General features: G+C 48.9%; 1 protein-coding gene across 1 annotated transcript in view; it reads left to right on the top strand.

The window, feature by feature from the left end:
* Window positions 1-17,826, top strand: part of myo15b (myosin XVB) — a 480,192-nt gene that overhangs the window by 181,601 nt on the left and 280,765 nt on the right. Inside the window, exons 26-27 of the mRNA XM_070856827.1 lie at window positions 7,090-7,147; window positions 7,721-7,789. Of these exons, the coding sequence (XP_070712928.1) occupies window positions 7,090-7,147; window positions 7,721-7,789 (127 nt within the window). The remainder of the gene's footprint in view (window positions 1-7,089; window positions 7,148-7,720; window positions 7,790-17,826) is intronic.

The following is a 17,826-nucleotide window of genomic DNA, read 5'->3' as shown; positions in this document are numbered from 1 at the left end:
TCTCCTCCCCATCTGTCTCTCCTCCCCCCAGCTGTCTCTCTCTTTCCCACCCCGTGTCTCTCCCACCACCCCGTGTCTCTCCTCCCCCCCACCCCCCACAACGTGTCTCTCTTTCTCCCCCCCCCCCCATGTCTCTCTCTCCCCTGCCGGTGCCTCTCTCCCCGCCCCGCCCCGCCCCCCCCCCCCCCCACCGGGGTTCCTTTCTCTCTCTCCCCCGCCTGCCCGCTGCCTCTCTCTACCCCGCCTGCCACCTCTCTGTCCCCCACCCGCCTGCCGCCTCTCTCTCCTCCGCCCGCTCCCCCAGCCGAAGCTCGGAGGATCAGCAGCGCAGCTTGGTCAGAGGCTCGGAGGAACAAGGTGGTCAATTGTGGGGCCCCACTTCTGGTTCTGGTTTCAGGTGGGCGGCATGGGGGCTGAGTCCAGAGGACACAGGTGCAGAAGGACAGAAAAAACATAGTGCAAATAGTCACAGTGGTAACCTGGAGTGCAAGCAGGCTGACAGTGGCAATGTCTGCAGCTCTTGGAGGAACACACACATCATTCAGGTAAGTTTGAATTTAAGGGTTTAGACTGTTTTTTTGATTTTCATCATCATCATCATCATCATAGACAGTTCCTCGGAATCGATGAAGACTTGCTTCCACTCTTAAAATGAGTCCTTAGGTGGCTGAACAGTCCAATACGAGAACCACAGTCCCTGTCACAGGTGGGACAGATAGTTGTTGAGGTAAGGGGTGGGTGGGACTGGTTTGCTGCACTCTCCTTCCGCTGCCTGCACTTGATTTCTGCAAGCTCTCGGCGATGAGACTCGAGGTGCTCAGCGCCCTCCCGGATGCACTTAGGGCGGTCTTTGGCCAGGGACTCCCAAGTGTCGGTGGGGATGTTGCACTTTTTCAGGAAGGCTTTGAGGGTGTCCCTGTAACGTTTCCTCTGCCCACCTTTGGCTCATTTGCCGTGAAGGAGTTCCGAGAAGAGCGCTTGCTTTGGGAGTCTCGTGTCTGGCATGCAGACAATGTGGCCTGCCCAGCGGAGCTGATCAATTGTAGTCAGTACTTCAATGCTGGGGATGTTGGCCTGGTCGAGGACGCTAATGTTGGTGTGTCTGTCCTCCCAGGGGATTTGTAGGATCTTACGGAGACATCGTTGGTGATATTTCTCCAGTGACTTGAGGTGTCTACTGTACATGGTCCATGTCTCTGAGCCATACAGGAGGGCAGGTATTATTACAGCCCTGTAGACCACGAGCTTGGTGGCAGTTTTGAGGATCTGGTCTTCAAACACTCTTTTCCTCAAGCAGCCAAAGGCTGTACTGGTGCACTGGAGGCAGTGTTGGATCTCGTCGTCAAAGTGGTGGCTTGCTGCATTAGATGTGAAAAGTTGTTTAAGTGTTTAGGGAGTGCAACTGAATGCTTCCAAGGGCTTGGATGGTAAATTAAGGCCTTTGAGAAGACAGAACATGCTGCGAATACTCAGCAGGTCACGATACATCTCTGGAGAGAAAACAGAGTTCACGTCTCAGGTCAACATGCTGCCTGACCATCAGAGTATTTCTAGCATTTTATGCTATAATTTCTCATTTACAGCATCAGCTTGCACAGGGAAGAGGAAGAGGCAGAGGAGGAATCCGATGGAAGGATGCATCCCAGACAGCCCCTTTGTGGCTAGGATATCTGGGATGGAATCAACTGACTGCGGTCCCACTGGCTGGGCAGGCAGCATTTCTTGGGTATGTGAAATGAGGAAGGCACTAGGGTGGAGTCGTGCTGACGGGAGGGCAGGAAAGCATGAGGTGCATGCCAGAAGGAGGATAATGTTTGAGGAAAGCAGCATCTTGTATCCTTTCAGCCCCGCCGCTGGCCAAGGGCTCAGCCATGCCCCTGCCAAGAATGGTCTGCACCGTCTCCTCCGAGGGGGTGAGGTGAGTCTAGGAATGGGAGATGTGCCTCGTGATTGGTGCAGATTGTTGGTAGGTGAGTGATTGGGGGCCGTGCATTGAGCAATGTGTGAGGCTAGTGATGCAGTTGGTAGCAGACGGCTTTTGAAGATGCATTCACTTACCTTGCCCAGTGGTCTGAGCTCTTTGGGCACTGGAGCTAGGTGCTGGGGGTGACACTGCTGGCAATGATGTACTTCCATATCGTTCTTTCTGGAGTGTCTCCCGGCCCCTGTGGATAGAGGTCCTTCCTTGTAGTGTTGACCCCCTGCACAAAGCTAGAGTGCTCCGTGCAAGAACCTGGTTGCCCCTTCCCTGGCTTGCTGAGCCATTTGTGTTAGTGCTGAGCCAGTTTCCCATTTGTTGAAGTTAGGAAGGTAATTCAGCCTTAACAGCTGAATATTCACATTTGGGACTTCTTTTAAATGTTGAGTATTTTTTTAAAAAGCAGGAAGGGCTGAAAAATGTATCGATTCACTGCATTTAATTTTGTATTGCTTCAGTGTGCATGGCCCCTTTAAATCTCGGATCTCTTCATTGCCCACAATTTCCTGCGAGCTCTATAGCTTCGCTTACAGAGGCAGAGGAAGCTGCAATGCCGGATCGGGACAGGAACTCCGTCCCGGATCCCTCCAGCAACACCACCAGGACGGCGTTGCACCGAAGGTGAATGCTGCGCCACCTACTATCTCCATCACCCCAGACCAATTTCACTCGCTTAGCTTTGTGGCCATTTCCAGCGGCCGTTAATACTGGCGAATCTTTCCTCCTGTGTGTATCAAACAAAATAAACAGGCTGAAAGCAACTGCTGGCAGAGTGAAACAAAGAAAGACATGCATTTATGACCTCAGCACGTCCCAATGAAGTACATTTTAAGTGTAGTCACTGTTGTAATATAGGAAATGCTGCAGCCAATTTGTGCACAACAAGCTCCCACAAACAGAAAATGTGATTGTCATGTATTCAACTATCATTGTAACCCATGTATAAGCTGACCTGAGTTGTACACTTTGAGAACATTGACCACAAGGGGGTGAACTTGTGGGAGACACTCCTAACCTGGACTTTCAGGTATAAAAGAGGAAGCACCATCCACCTTCATCACTCGAGGTCTTGCTAATGAAGGTAACTGGTCACAGAGTCACCTTCTCTCAAGTATGGGCCTCGTGTGCATTTATACTGTATAGTAAGGACATATCATTGGTGACGAGAAACTGGGATTTAAACCACACAATAATGGCCACTAGCAGCACAGAAGAGAGGTACTGTGTTGGTAATGATTGGGACGACTTTATTGAGAGACTACAGCAAAGTTTTGTCACTAAGGAATGGTAGGGACAGGATTCGGCCGACAAACGCAGGGCTCATCTCCCATAGGAGACAATCCGAATGGATGGACATTTCATCCTTGCATCGGTAAAACGGCTTAATTTTGTCTTGCATTTCCCCGGGAACAGCCGACCAGCTCCCATTAAGGGTGCAGCTTTTTACTAGTGATAGCACAGGGTCCTGACTAGTCCAAGTCCTGATCTGGCGAGCTGTGACAGGTGACCCCCTCGCTCTCAGAAACATCCATTACAAGAAGCAAGTCTGCGGGTTGCGTCATTTCCACCCCGGTGGTGGGCAATGGTAGCCGACTGAGGGCATCAGCACAGTTCTCAGTGCCTGGTCTGTGGCGGATTATATAGTCATACGCAGATAATGTTAGTGCCCATCTTTGGATGCGGGACAAAGCATTGGTGTTAATACGTTTGCTTTCTGAGAACAACGAAATGGTCGGTTTCGAGCTCGAACCGGAGTCCAAATAGGTATTGGTGCATTTTCTTAACCCCGTATACGCATGCTAATGCATCTTTCTCAATCATACTGCAGGTTCTTTCAGCCTTGGATAAACTTCTGGACGCATATGCAAGCGGTTGCAGTTTGCCCGATACATTGGTTTGCTGTAACACACAACCAACCCCGTACGAAGATGCATCACAAGCTAGTACTAAACATTTACACGGGTCATACAATACAAGTAACTTGTTAGAACATAGCAGGTTTCTGGCCTTATTAAAGGCTGTCTCTTGAGATTTACCCCAAACCCAGTCGTCACCCTTTCGTAACAATAAATGCAAAGGTTCCAGCAAAGTGCTCAACCCCGGTAGAATGTTACCAAAATAGTTGAGGAGTCCCAGGAACGAACGCAGCTCCGTCACATTCTGTGGTCTGGGTGCATTCTTGATGGCCTCCGTCTTGGAGTTCGTGGGTCTGATGCCGTCCGCCGCAATCTTTCTCCCCAAAAATTCGACCCCTGATGCCAGGAAAACACACTTGGAGCATTTCAGCCTGAGTCCCACTCTGTCCAGTCGCTTTAGAACCTCTTCCAGGTTGTGCAAGTGTTTGGTGCTGTTGCGACCAGTGATCAGGATGTCGTCTTGAAACACCACGGTGCGCGGAACCGATTTCAGCAGACTCCTCATGTTCCTCTGGAAGATGGCCGCAGCTGAGCGAATCCCAAAAGGGCATCTGTGGAAGATGAACAGTCCTTTGTGCGTGTTGATGCACATCAATTTTTTCAAAGCTCCAGCCAGCTCCTGTGTCATGGAAGCAGAAGTTAGATCAAGCTTGGTGAACGACTTCCCCCCCCCCCGCTAGAGTTGCGAACAGGTCATCTGCTTTGGGTAGTGGGTACTGGTCCTGTAACGAGACTTGGTTGATCGTTACCTTGTAGTCTCCGCAGATTCTGACTGTCTCATCGCTTTTCAACACCGGAACAATTGGACTGGCCCACTCGTTGAACTCGACTGGCGTTATGATTCCCTCTCGTTGAAGTCGGTCCAGCTCGATCTCGATTTTCTCTCGCATCATATATGGAATCGCTCGGGCCTTGTGATGAACGGGCCGTGCATCAGGGACTAGATGGATCTGCACTTTAGTGCCTGTGAAGTTGCCGATGCCTGGCTCGAATAACGACGGGAATTTGTTTAGCACTTGGGTGCACGAGGCGTCATCCTCCGAAGAGGTGCTTTGATGGCATCCTAGTTCCATCGGATCTTTCCTAGCCAGCTTCTGCTGAACAGCGTTGAGCCATCGCCTGGTACAATCCATAGTGATAAATCACGTATAGTTCCATTGTACGATACCTTCACTGCCGCACTGCCAATGACTGGTAAGTGCGCAGCTTTGTGTGAATCGGGCTTAGTTTTGGCCTTTGTGCCTTGTTACCCCACAGTTTCTCAAAAGCTTTCTGGCTCATAATTGACTGACTCGCCCCCGTGTCCAATTCCATGGAAACTGAAATGGCGTTTAACTTGACTTTCAACATTATCGGAGGGCTTTTGGTGGTGAAGGTATGTACCCCATATACTTCCTCTTCAGCCTCAGGTTGAGTTACCTCTCTTACTCGTTCAGCGTGATCCGCGTCGGATCGGTCATCTTCTGTTGACTCTGTCACGTGGTGAGTCACAGCACGTTTGCACATTCGCTGGAGGTGCCCCATTGTTCCACAGCCCTTGTACACATAGTGCTTGAATTGACATTGATGGGCTCTATAATTGCCCCTGCAGCGCCAACATGGTGTTAATGGATTCGCATTCATGCCCCACAGCAGACTCCGAGTCATCCTAGGCCTGGCCTCTGCAGGCGTGTAGGCCCTGTCCTGTACAGTTCCACCTGCTGAAGGCGTTATTTTATGCACTGTACTTGCTTCGATGCTGCAAAGCTATCTGTTTAGTGTTATCGCTCGTGGACATAAAAGCCTGGGCTATCGTGGTGGCCTTGCTCAGATCTGGGGATTCGGCAGACAGCGATTTGCGAAGAATGACCTCGTGGCCGATTCCAAGCACAAAAAAGTCCCACAACATTTCCCCCAAAAATCCAGCAAATTTGCACGGTCCCGCAAGACATCTTAGATCGGCGACATAGCTCACCATGTTCTGGCCCTTGGAGCGATACCTGGTGTAAAAGCGATACCTGGCCATTAAGATGTTCTCCTTTGGCTTGAGGTGTTCCCGAACCAGCATGCACAACTCTGCATATGTCTTGTCCGTTGGTTTCGTCGGTGCTAGCAGATTTTTGACAAGGCCATATATCGTGGACCCACACACGGTGAGGAGAATCGCCCTGTGCTTGACCGCAGTATCTTCCGTATCCAGCTCGTTGGCCACGAAGTACTGTTCAAGATGTTCAACGAAGGCTTCCCAATCATCATCCTCAGCAAATCTCTCAAGAAAACCAATGGCAGCCATAACCGCGTGAAAGTTTGTGATCTGTTACTCGTCGCCAATTGTTATGTTCAGAATAACTCCACAAGACTGTATACTGTAAGCTCAAACTGTTGTGACCTTGGTCTCTTTAATGTAACTCCAGAGTGAGGAAGCAGCATGGTAGACTGCCTTTTATACCTGCTTGCCCGGGGTGTGCAGGTGACCCTTGGGTCTCCAACATGTGCGCCCCCTGGTGGCAAGTCTTACACACTAGTAAAGTTTACATACATAACAGTAATTTTATGCTTCCATCTACATTGCTTATACTGCCGCCTATCTTTGTGTCATCGGTAAATTTGGATATGTGGCTTTCTATCCCATCATCTACATCATTAATAAATATGGTGAATAGTTGAGGCCCCAACACAGATCCTTGCGGAACGATGCCCAACCACGTGACTATCTTATTGTAGGCGATTGGCACATAGCCCCATTTCTGCTGTTCCATGGGTCAGGGAGTGGCAATGTGTTCTGATAAAGTGAAGTCTGATGAGAAGGAGCTCACAACCATTTACCTGAAATGACGCAATGGCAACAATGACTGAACAAAGTTCAACTGCAGTGAAGCCTGCTTTCCTCTTCCTATGTGGACTTTGGTACAATAAGGCAATGCATACAGTGTCTATGGCATCTTGCTACGCTCTACAGAGACACTCAGTCTGGTCTTAAGCCCCACACAAGAAGGAAGGAATTCCACTGGTGGGCCCAAGCTGAACGGAATCTGCAGTTAAACAGCAGAAAAGGAGAAAGCAGCAGGTATTTGAAATGTGAGAGCTGAAGCTGGGGCTGTTTGGTTCAGGGCTGGTGTTAGAGGGGGTGGGAAGCTGAGGCGGGGATTGTTCTGGATTCCCTCCAGAACTGATTCCGTGTTGCACTTGTTTAACTCTGACATTGAAACAACGCAGCAGCAGTTTGGTGAAAAAGGAGGGTTTGGCTGGGCCCAATGAGCTGAACAAATTTGTAGTAAGTACGCCAGAGGCTCAGTAAAGTGTTGAGAGATAGCCTGAGTCTGGAGTGCTTTAAAGAAGGGAGACAGGTTTAAACTGGGCGAAACTGGCGAGGGGCGATCTGGGTTTGATCCGGTTGTACGTGGGTTGGAGCGTTCAGTGAGGTAACTGCACCCATAGAGACCAAGAAGATCCCAGGTTTGATCTAGCTGAGGTAGATGGTCCCATCTGGGGAGCAGGAGAGGCCCTACAATTGGTTTCAATGTCTCTCAGCTAAGGAGGACGCTTCCAACAGCTGAGCCAATCGCCACTGCAGGGAAGTGCGAATGTCGAGACAGGGTCCAGCTCGACTGCGATGCTCTCCACAGTGGAATAGCCTGTTGACTCTCACTGCTCAGAGTCGCACATGATGAATGGGTGAGGCACTGAGGTGCAACCACACCCCAGCAAGAGGCAGTACCTTCAAGAAGGGGCGTGGGGGGTGGGACTGCAGTGGTGGGAGAGAAGAGGATGTACAAGTCAGTAGGAAATAGTTGGCTGGTCGGATGTGTGGTGGTGAGAGTCTCATACTTACGGCTTCTATTTGTAGCTGATCAAGGCACCGTGGAGTCGAAGGATACATAAAAGGCCCAGGGGTCGAGGAACAGCAGTGGGAATGGTGAGTCCTGTGTAGTTTCTTGGTACTTGTGGGGTGTTTAATCTTTCCAGCAATGGCACCAGGTATTTTATAACCCACAATGGTGCGCAGGTCACCTCCATGGATTGAAGAGTCTCCTTTATATCTGTCCTGGTGGTGCTGGGGCACAGCACTTGGACACTGTGGAGGGGCAGTGACAGGAAAATAGGCAATGCAGATGGTGTTTTATTTTCAAAAGAAAAATGATTGAAACTTACTTGAAAATCTAGACACCTTCTGCATTCAATAAATAGCAATGTTATTATGAATATGTAAAACAATAGGGAAATAAAGAGAAAAGTAAATCTGTAGCTTGTAAACAGCTGGGGTTTCCATGACAACCATATAACATAAAAGCACACAATAATTCTGGATGAGAAAGGCCATTCGGCCCATCTTATTTCACCCATTCAGAGAGAGCCTAACGTTCCCTGTTGTTTCCATTTATTTCTTTAATGAATCTCGGGTTTTTGCCTCCTCACATCGATCACCCCAGCTCTGTTTTTAACCCTAACCTACCCAGCATGACTTCAATAGGGGGTCAAATCAGGTGGGGTGTAAATCGAGCACCCAACCCCAACCCGACACATTTTTGCTGGGCGAGTTAGATTAAAATTGGAGCTTCTGTGTATGAAGAAAAACTTCCTAATCATGCCTTTTCATACAACAACAACTTGCATTCATATAGCACCTTTAACGTAGAGAAACATACCAAGATGCTGCACAGAGCATTAACAAACATAATTTGATAGCAAGCCACATACCGAGATATTAAGGACAGGTGACCAAAAAGCTTGGTCAAAGAAATAGACTTTACAGAGGTTCTTAAAGGCGAAGAGAGAGATAGCGAGGCAGAGAGGTTTAGGGAGGGAATTCCAGAGCTTAGGGCCCAGGCAGCTGAAGGCACGGCCGCCAATGGTGGAATGCTGCAAATCCGGGATGCTCAAGAGGCCAAAGTTGAAGGAACGCTGAGATCTCAGAGGTTGTGGGGCTGAAGGGCATTACAGGGACAGGGAGGGGTGAGGCCATGGAGGGATTTGAAAACAAGGATGAGAATTTTAAAATCATTGTCATGTATCTTACATTATTATATATAACTGTATCCCAACATGCTATACATGACTGTAATAAGATATGACCTGTAACCACCAGCATACCTTACCACCAGGGGTGCACTTGCAAGAGACAGGTATATAAGGACAGGTCTCAGGCAAGTGCAGCATTCCAGAGCTGTGAAATAAAGGTGCAGGTCCAGAGTGACCTTGACTTCACTACATGCCTCGTGTGAGTCTGTACTGAGGGGACAGGACTTTACAGTGGCGACGAGTTACGGGATTACAGAATCCACAGAATGGCGAACAACGGATCAGATGAAAAGTACAATGCGGGAGACAATTGGGAGGACTTTATACAAAGGCGCCAGCAAAGCTTTGTAACCAAAGACTGGTTAGGCAACGATAAGGCAGACAAGAGAAGAGCCCATCTCTTGACCAGCTGTGGCTCGAAAACATACGCTTTAATGAAGGATCTGTTGCCACCCGAGAAACCAGCAAGCAAATCGTTTGAAGAATTGGGCACACTGGTAAGAGACCACCTGAAGCCAGCGAGCAGCCTACACATGGCCAGACACAGGTTCTACAACTACAGACGCTGTGTGGGCCAGAGCATACCCGACTTCATGGCGGAACTTCAGAGGTTGGCTAGTTTATGTGAGTTCTCCGATGAACTGAGGAGAGAAATGCTGAGAGACTTTTTCATTAAAGGAATAGGCCACGCAGGCATATTCTGAAAGCTCATAGAGACCAAGAACCTGACCTTAGAGGCAGCAGCACTGGTTGCACAGACATTCTTGGTAGGGGAAGAAGAAACGAGGTTGATTTACAATGCAGGTACGACAACTAACGAAATATCGGAACAAGAAGTTCACAGCACTAAACAAGCTGCTACCCTCACACACAGACAAAACCAGGAGAACAGGTTCTCGACAGCAGACAGAAGCCATCAAGGGCCACAGGAACAGCCGTTCACACCTCATCAACCCACAATGCGAGCAATCAACTACAAATTGAGAGAAGCTCAAGAGAGATCAGCCAGATGCAGCTCATTCTTTGGAAACACTTTGAACAATGGAACAGGTCTGTGCTGGAGGTGTGGGGGTGGGCACTCGTCAAGGGGATGTCGATTTCAGCAGGCTGTTTGCAGAAATTGTGAATATACAGGGCATTTGGCCCGCATGTGCAAAAAAACAGCAGCTCGGCTGGTATACGAATCGGATGGGTCGGAAAGCGGACCAGAAGATGGTGGGGACAGTACCCGGGACACCGATGTACAGCGGGTCAACACGATCAATGGCCGCTGCTCTGACAACAGGACGCCTCCTATAATGATGAGGGTCCTACTCAACGGGATATCTGTCAACATGGAGCTGGATACGGGAGCGAGTCAATCTCTCATGGGCGCTCAACAATTTGAACAACTGTGGCCGCATAAAAGAGACAGACCAAAACTCACAAGGGTCGTCACCACACTAAGGACCTATACCAAAGAAATCGTACCAGTCCTCGGCAGCGCCATGCTCTCTGTCACACACAAAGGGACAGTGAACCGACTTCCCCTGTGGATTGTCCCCGGAGATCCCCCAGCTCTGCTGGGGAGAAGCTGGCTGGCAAAACTAAACTGGAAATGGGATGATGTCCATGCCATGTCATTAGAGGAACGGACCTCCTGCTCAACAGTTATAAAGCGATTTGAACATCTCTTTCAGCCAGGTATGGGCACTTTCAAAGTGGCCAAAGTCAAAATCTACATCACACAGGATGCTAGACCGGTCCATCACAAGGCCAGAGCTGTACCCTATGTGATGAGGGAAAAGATTGAACACGAACTAGACAGGGAAGGCATTATATCACCTGTGGAATTTAGCGACTGGGCAAGTCCCATCGTCCCAGTCATGAAGCCTGATGGATCCGTACGAATCTGTGGGGACTATAAATCTACCATAAACAGAGTCTCCCTACAGGACCAGTACCCGCTGCCTAGAGCGGAGGACTTATTTGCCACATTGGCTGGAGGTAAACTTTTCTCAAAATTAGACCTCACATCTGCGTATATGATGCAAGAATTGACCGACGAATCCAAGCTACTCACCACCATCAACACACATCGAGGCCTTTTCATGTACAATCGATGCCCATTTGGCATCAGGTCGGCAGCTGCCATATTCCAGCGCAACATGGAGAGTCTGCTCAAGTCCATCCCGGGGACGGTTGTATTTCAAGACGACATACTTATCACGGGCAGGGACAACGACTCCCATCTCCATAATTTGGAGGAAGTACTAAAGCGGTTGGATCGGGCAGGTCTACGAGTCAAGAAATCCAAGTGCCTGTTTCTCGCACCCGAGGTTGAATTTTTGGGCAGAAGGATTGCCGCTGATGGAATCCGCCCAACAGAGTCCAAAACAGAAGCAATTCGCCTGGCACCCAGGCCCCAGAATGTCTCAGAACTGCGCGCCTTTCTCGGGCTACTCAATTACTTTGGGAACTTTATGCAGAACTTAAGCACGCTGCTGGAGCCTCTCCACGTGCTACTCAGGAAGGGGTGCGATTGGTTTTGGGGGGAAGCCCAGGAACGCGCCTTCAATAAGGCACGCAACCTTCTGTGTTCCAATAGTGTTTTGACTTTCTTTGACCCAGGTAAAAAGCTAGTTCTCACATGCGATGCATCAGCGTATGGGGTCGGGTGTGTTTTGCAACATGTCAATAGTGCGGGCAAATTACAACCCATAGCTTATGCCTCCAGGTCACTTTCGCGGGCAGAGCGCAGGTACGGAATGGTAGAGAAGGAGGCGCTCGCGTGCGCGTACGGTGTCAAAAAGATACACCAATACCTTTTCGGGGCCAAGTTTGCGTTAGAAACCGACCACAAGCCCCTCCTATCCGAGAGCAAGGCAATAAACGCCAACGCCTCGGCGCAAATTCAACGGTGGGCACTCATGCTGGCGTCCTACGACTATACCATAAGGCACAGACCAGGCACAGACAACTGTGCCGACGCGCTCAGCAGGCTACTCCTGGCGACCACGGAAGGGTCTGACGAACGGGACTGTGAGATAGTCATGGCAATCAATGCCTTTGAGTCCACAGGTTCGCCCATGACGGCTCGCTAAATCAGTGCCTGGATGGCCAGCGACCCCACGTTATCCTTAGTAAAAAGATGTGTCCTCACCGGTGACTGGGCAGAGGCACGCGATGCCTGCCCCAAGGAATTAAAACCCTTTCACAGGCGCATGCATGAGCTATCACTACAAGCAGACTGCCTGATGTGGGGCAGCCGAGTAGTCATGCCTCTGCGAGGCAGAGAGGCATTTGTCCGGGAGCTCCACCGCGAGCACCCGGGGATCGTTCTCATGAAGGCCATAGCCAGATCCCACGTCTGGTGGCCTGGTATTGACGCGGATTTGGAGCTCTGCGTCCGAAGGTGCACCATTTGTGCCCAACTCAGCAATGCCCCCAGGGAGGCTCCACTGAGCCCCTGGCCCTGGCCTACCAAACCGTGGTCGCGGGTGCACGTAGACTATGCGGGCCCATTCATGGGCAAAATGTTCCTCGTAGTTGTAGATGCATTTTCAAAGTGGATCGAATGCACCATTTTAAACTCGAGCACAACCTCCACCACTGTGGAAAGCCTCGTAACCATGTTTGCAACGCACGGAATCCCTGACATATTGGTCAGTGACAATGGTTCGTGCTTCACCAGCGCAGAATTCCAAGACTTTATAATTGACCACGGCATAAATCACGTCAAGACGGCACCGTTCAAGTCAGCCTCCAACGGCCAGGCGGAGAGAGCAGAGCAAATCATTAAACAAGGCATGCTTAAAATCCAAGGTCCCACGCTGCAGGGTCGCCTGTCGCGACTGCTGCTGGCATACAGATCTCTTCCGCACTCACTGACTGGGATCCCCCCTGCGCAACTGTTGATGAAAAGGACTTTAAAAACAAGGCTCTCATTAATCCTCCCAGACATACACGAAATCGTTGAGGCAAAGCACCATAAGCTGACTGAGTACCATGACAGAAATTCGAGGGGGAGATGGAATGAGATAGGGGACAAAGTGTTTGTACTAAACTATGGCAGGAGTCCCAAATGGCTTGCAGGGACAGTAACGGGCAAGGAAGGAAACAGGCTACTGGTAGTACAAATGGACAATGGCAAAACCTGCCGGAGGCATGTAGACCAAGTCAAAAGCAGATTTACCAACAACACTGCGGAACCAGAGGCAGACTACAATGTGGAACTCGCACCACACCTGGTGGACAGACAGAGGGAACAAACTGAGGAAAGGGCAATCCCAACAGACAGCCCAGGTGAGTCAACAACAATCACACCAATCGAAACAGACAGCCCAGGCGAGATACCAGCAACCACACCCAAAGAAAAACAGACACCAAGGCAAACAACTGAACCACAACTCAGACGCTCCACGCGAAGGCGAAGACCACCTGAGAGACTGAACCTATAAAGACAATAAGACCTTGGGGAGGGTGATGTCATGTATCTTACATTATTATATATAACTGTATCCCAACATGCTATACATGACTGTAATAAGATATGACCTGTAACCACCAGCATACCTTACCACCAGGGGTGCACTTGCAAGAGACAGGTATACAAGGACAGGTCTCAGGCAAGTGCAGCATTCCAGAGCTGTGAAATAAAGGTGCAGGTCCAGAGTGACCTTGACTTCACTACATGCCTCGTGTGAATCTGTACTGAGGGGACAGGACTTTACAATCATGGCATTGCTTAACCGGGTGCCAATGTAGGTCAGCGAGCACAGAGGTAATGGGTGAGCGGGACTTGGTGTGAGTTAGGACATGGGCAGCCAAGTTTTGGATCACCTCTAGTTTACGTCGGGTAGAATGTGGGAGGCCAGCCAGGAGTGTGTTGGAATAGTCAAGTCTAGAGGTAACAAAGGCATGGATGAGGGTTTCAGCAGCAGATGAGCTGAGGCAAGGGCAGAGACAGGCAATGTTACGGAGGTGAAAATAGGCGGTCTTAGTTATGCTGCGAATATGTAGTCGGAAGCTCATTTCAGAAGCAAATATGACACCGAGGTTGCGAACAGTCTGGTTCAGCCTCAGACAGAAGTTGGGGAGAGGAATGGAGTCGGTGGCTAGGGAACGGATTTTGTGGTGGGGACTGAAAACAATGGCTTATAGGTCAGTGAGCACAAGAGTGATGGGTGAGCGGGACTTGGTGCGAGTTAGGACACGGCTGCCGAGTTTTGGATGAGCTCAAGTGTGCAACAAAAGAGGAGAGGATGATCTGTTGCTGATAGAGAACGAATATAAAAAGGGTCCGGTGATCAGGTGTCAGTATCAAAGAGCTGGAATGAAGGGAGGTGAGACTGAGTATTCAGTCGAGTCTCCTGAACAGAGCATGAGTTCATTTACCGGCCAACAGACCCTCCCTCAGATGGAATCACCTTGAATCTCAGACCGACTACTGATCAAATACTGGCATATATACCTGCAGTACCAGGGAGTCTATTTGCCACACTATGGGCCGGATTTCTCTGCAGCCCGTGTGTAACAAAATCTTTCCCCCCCCCCCCGCCCCCGCCCGCCCCCCACATTACTTTTTTCAAACGGCTTTGCTGAGAATTTAGGAAGCCAGGTCTCTGTAGGCAGAATGCAGTTGGTCAATGCAAGCAAAGTCACAGCAGTAAGGTGGGCAGCATGAAGGGTCACTTCCCTGATCTGAATTTTACCTGCACAACATAGATTGTGTGGGCCTGCTTTATAAGGGGAGGCACGAGAGAGTAATAGGTGCCCTGCAAAGAGCTGGAGTCAATGGGAAAGACAAGACTTAGTAAGGCCCTTCACTGGGAACAATAAGCTGTCGGTAATGAGTTAACAAAATGAGTAAAGATTAGAACAGAATGAGAGGAGCAGGAGAGTTTAGCCTTTATCCCCTGGCATAAAGCAGACAGCAGCATCGCCCGGGCAAAAGCAGACCGAGAAATCGGGCAGGAAGACCCGCATGCCTGTAACAGAGCCTGACCAACTCTCGTTCCATTTAAACTGGAAAATCACAGGCTCTATTACGGACATGCAGTCCTGCCCATCGCACTTTCCTCTCTGTGTCCTCCCAGACACAGCCCTTTGTCCAGGTGGTAACAACAATAACTTGCTTTATATAGCGCCTTTAATGTAGTAAATCGTCCCAAAGCACTTCACGGGAATGTTATCAGACAACATTGCACACCAAGCCACATAAGGAGCTTGGTCAAAGAGGCAGGTTGTAAGGAGCGTTTTACAGGATGAGAGGGAGGTGGAGAGGCGGAGAAATTTAGGCAGGGAATTCCAGAGCTTAGGGTGGGCCCAGACAGCTGAAGGCACGGCCGCCGATGGTGGAGTGAAGTAAATTGGGGATGGGCATGAGGCCAGAATCGAAGGAAGGCACTCGGAGGGTTGTAGGGCTGGAGGAGGTTTCAGAGATATAAGCGGGGGTGGGGGGTGGGTGGCGTATGGATGCAAAAATGGAGATCTTCCCCAGGAATCTGTTTTATCAGGCAATGGGTACTCTGAATTCATTACAAGAGACAAGCTGGATGATTCAGAAGTTGGAATCAAGATGAATGTAAAATATTAAGGAGCCCACTTCCAGTGATGATACAGTACAGATCCAAAAGTGAGATTCATGATAGCAGAGAAAGGAAATCAGGCACGTTTGGAAAATGAATGGCAAACAAAAGATGATGTCAATGGCAACAATTAAGAAAGAGGATCTCCCAAAACATGACCTTAGAGTCAACAATGGGGAAAGCAGATAAGATTGGCAACTTGGATTGTTTTATACTATCAGATGGTGGTTGAAATGAAGAAACTTAATACAACTTAGAATGGCAAAAGAAGCATTGAATAATAGCTGTGTAAAGTCAAACTAGTAACAAGTGGTGGAACATTTACATCGAATTACACAGTATTTACAGCACAGAAACAGGCCATTCAGCTCAACTGTTCTAAGCTCCACACGAGTCTCCTCCCACCCTACCTCATCTCACCCTACCATGTCCTTCAATTCCTTTCTCCCTCCTCTACCGTCCCTTTAAATGCATTCATGGTGTGCATAGTCAACAGCCTTGTACTGATGTAAAAGTTGGAGCCTGGACACTGCAGGAAAAGCTGGAGGGGTTTGAAATCTGGGACTGAAAACTGTTTGGACAAAAAGGATTTAAAGAGAGGGTCCTGGAACTGGAGAGGTGCTGACACTGATTGAGAAAATAGACACTGTAGACACTGAAGGAACGTTGTTGAGGTTGTTAGTGTATGAAAAGAGTGGATAGTGGTAAGGGGCAGGAGAAGAATGGGGCTAGCTGAGGTTACAGACTGGGCAATTACAGAATGCACTGGGGATTGCCTCCAGGACTGAGAAGGAAAGAAAGAAGTGGAGAGATTGTAGGAATAGCATACAATAAAGCGATTGTTATCTGATATGCAATCAGCTGGAGTGGGCTGGTTGGCCCATAACCTTGATTTGCTTCAGAATGATTGTTAGTAGTGGTGGCAGTGATTAGTTGGAGCGTTTCCTGTCTGCTTGCATCGAGAGAAAAATTGTTGGCATGGAGTGGCTCACGGACTACCCTTTTCCTCACTTTGGTTTGCACACCAAATCAGCGGAGCTTCAATATTTTGTCTGTAATTTGAAAATAGATGCGAAGACCCCCTATTAGATCCCTCACTGCACCATCTGGACGTGTAGCCTGACTGACCTGGGTGCCAAGGGGCAGCCCTGCTTGATATGGACAAATGATCAACAGTCACTCTGCGTAGTATACCAGCGTGTAGCGGACGAATTATGTTGTTGAACTTGACCAGGCAGCCAAACTTGAATAGCAGCATCCGTTGCCTTGGTTTGCTGATAGGATCAAAGGGCTTAGTCAGGTCAACAAACACTGAGTACAGACCCTTGTTCCATTTCCACTGTTCCTGTCATGCTACAAAAATTGCATTGACCGTATTTTGCTTTGCATGGAACCCATTATCATATTTGTTAGCGCTCTGTTTAGGAGCAATCTTGACAGAATTTCACTAGCAGTCTTCAGGAGGATCATGTTTTGTAAATTCCACAGTCACGTTTTCTGTTTTGTGTTGGTGGATGGTCACAGCGTCCTTGAAAATTGGGCCATAGCAGGCTCCCTCCAGATAGAGATGAGGAAAGCTTTGAGTCAACTGGAGACAGCATCACAGCCACATTTGTAAGCCTGTGCCGGGAGCCATTCAGTTATTGATCTGCTTGATTACAGCTCGCAACAGGTTGTCCAACAGAGCCTGCTCGACCACCGGGCACGTTTTCTCAAATCAACAGTTGCTGTTGCTACCTGTCGATTGAGCAGTGATATCGGACTGTCCGCTTCGACTGTATTGTGGAAGTTTGCTGTGACCCTGAGGTCCATCAGCCGTGGTGCTGTACCCTTGGCCTTTCACGCCCCACTGTTTGAGTTATACCTTGTTTCTCTGGTAAGTTTTTAACCTCAGGGGTATTGTATCGGAACATAAGAAAAATCAGAACAGAGAAAAGGCCCTTTGGCCCATCAAAACTCTAACTCCATGGACTCCAACTCCAGTATTCTAACTCTCCCATCAAAACATCCAAGGTTATTTTGAATAGCTAAAATATTATTACCTTACTTGGCAGATTATTCCAAACATTTCTCACTCTTTGTTCTTCCTAATGTGTAATATCATAGTGTATAGGATGGTTTATGTATGGACTTCAGAAGATACTTGATAAAGTGCCTAAACAGAGACTTATTATGAAAATTAAGGCATATTATAATAAAGGAAATGTAACTGCATCGACACAGAGATGGCTCATGGAAACAGAGAGCAAAGAATAGGGATAAACGGATTGGCAGGATGTGGATATAGGTGTGCCCATGGATCTGTACTGGAACCTCTTTAATTTCTCATTTATATACATGGTTTGGACATAGGAAGAAGAGGCTT

The sequence above is a fragment of the Pristiophorus japonicus genome, chromosome 16, assembly GCF_044704955.1.
Source record: "Pristiophorus japonicus isolate sPriJap1 chromosome 16, sPriJap1.hap1, whole genome shotgun sequence".
Lineage (NCBI taxonomy): Eukaryota > Metazoa > Chordata > Chondrichthyes > Pristiophoridae > Pristiophorus > Pristiophorus japonicus.
Note: the sequence above shows the minus strand (reverse complement) of the source record. Positions and strands in the feature narration are given on the sequence as shown.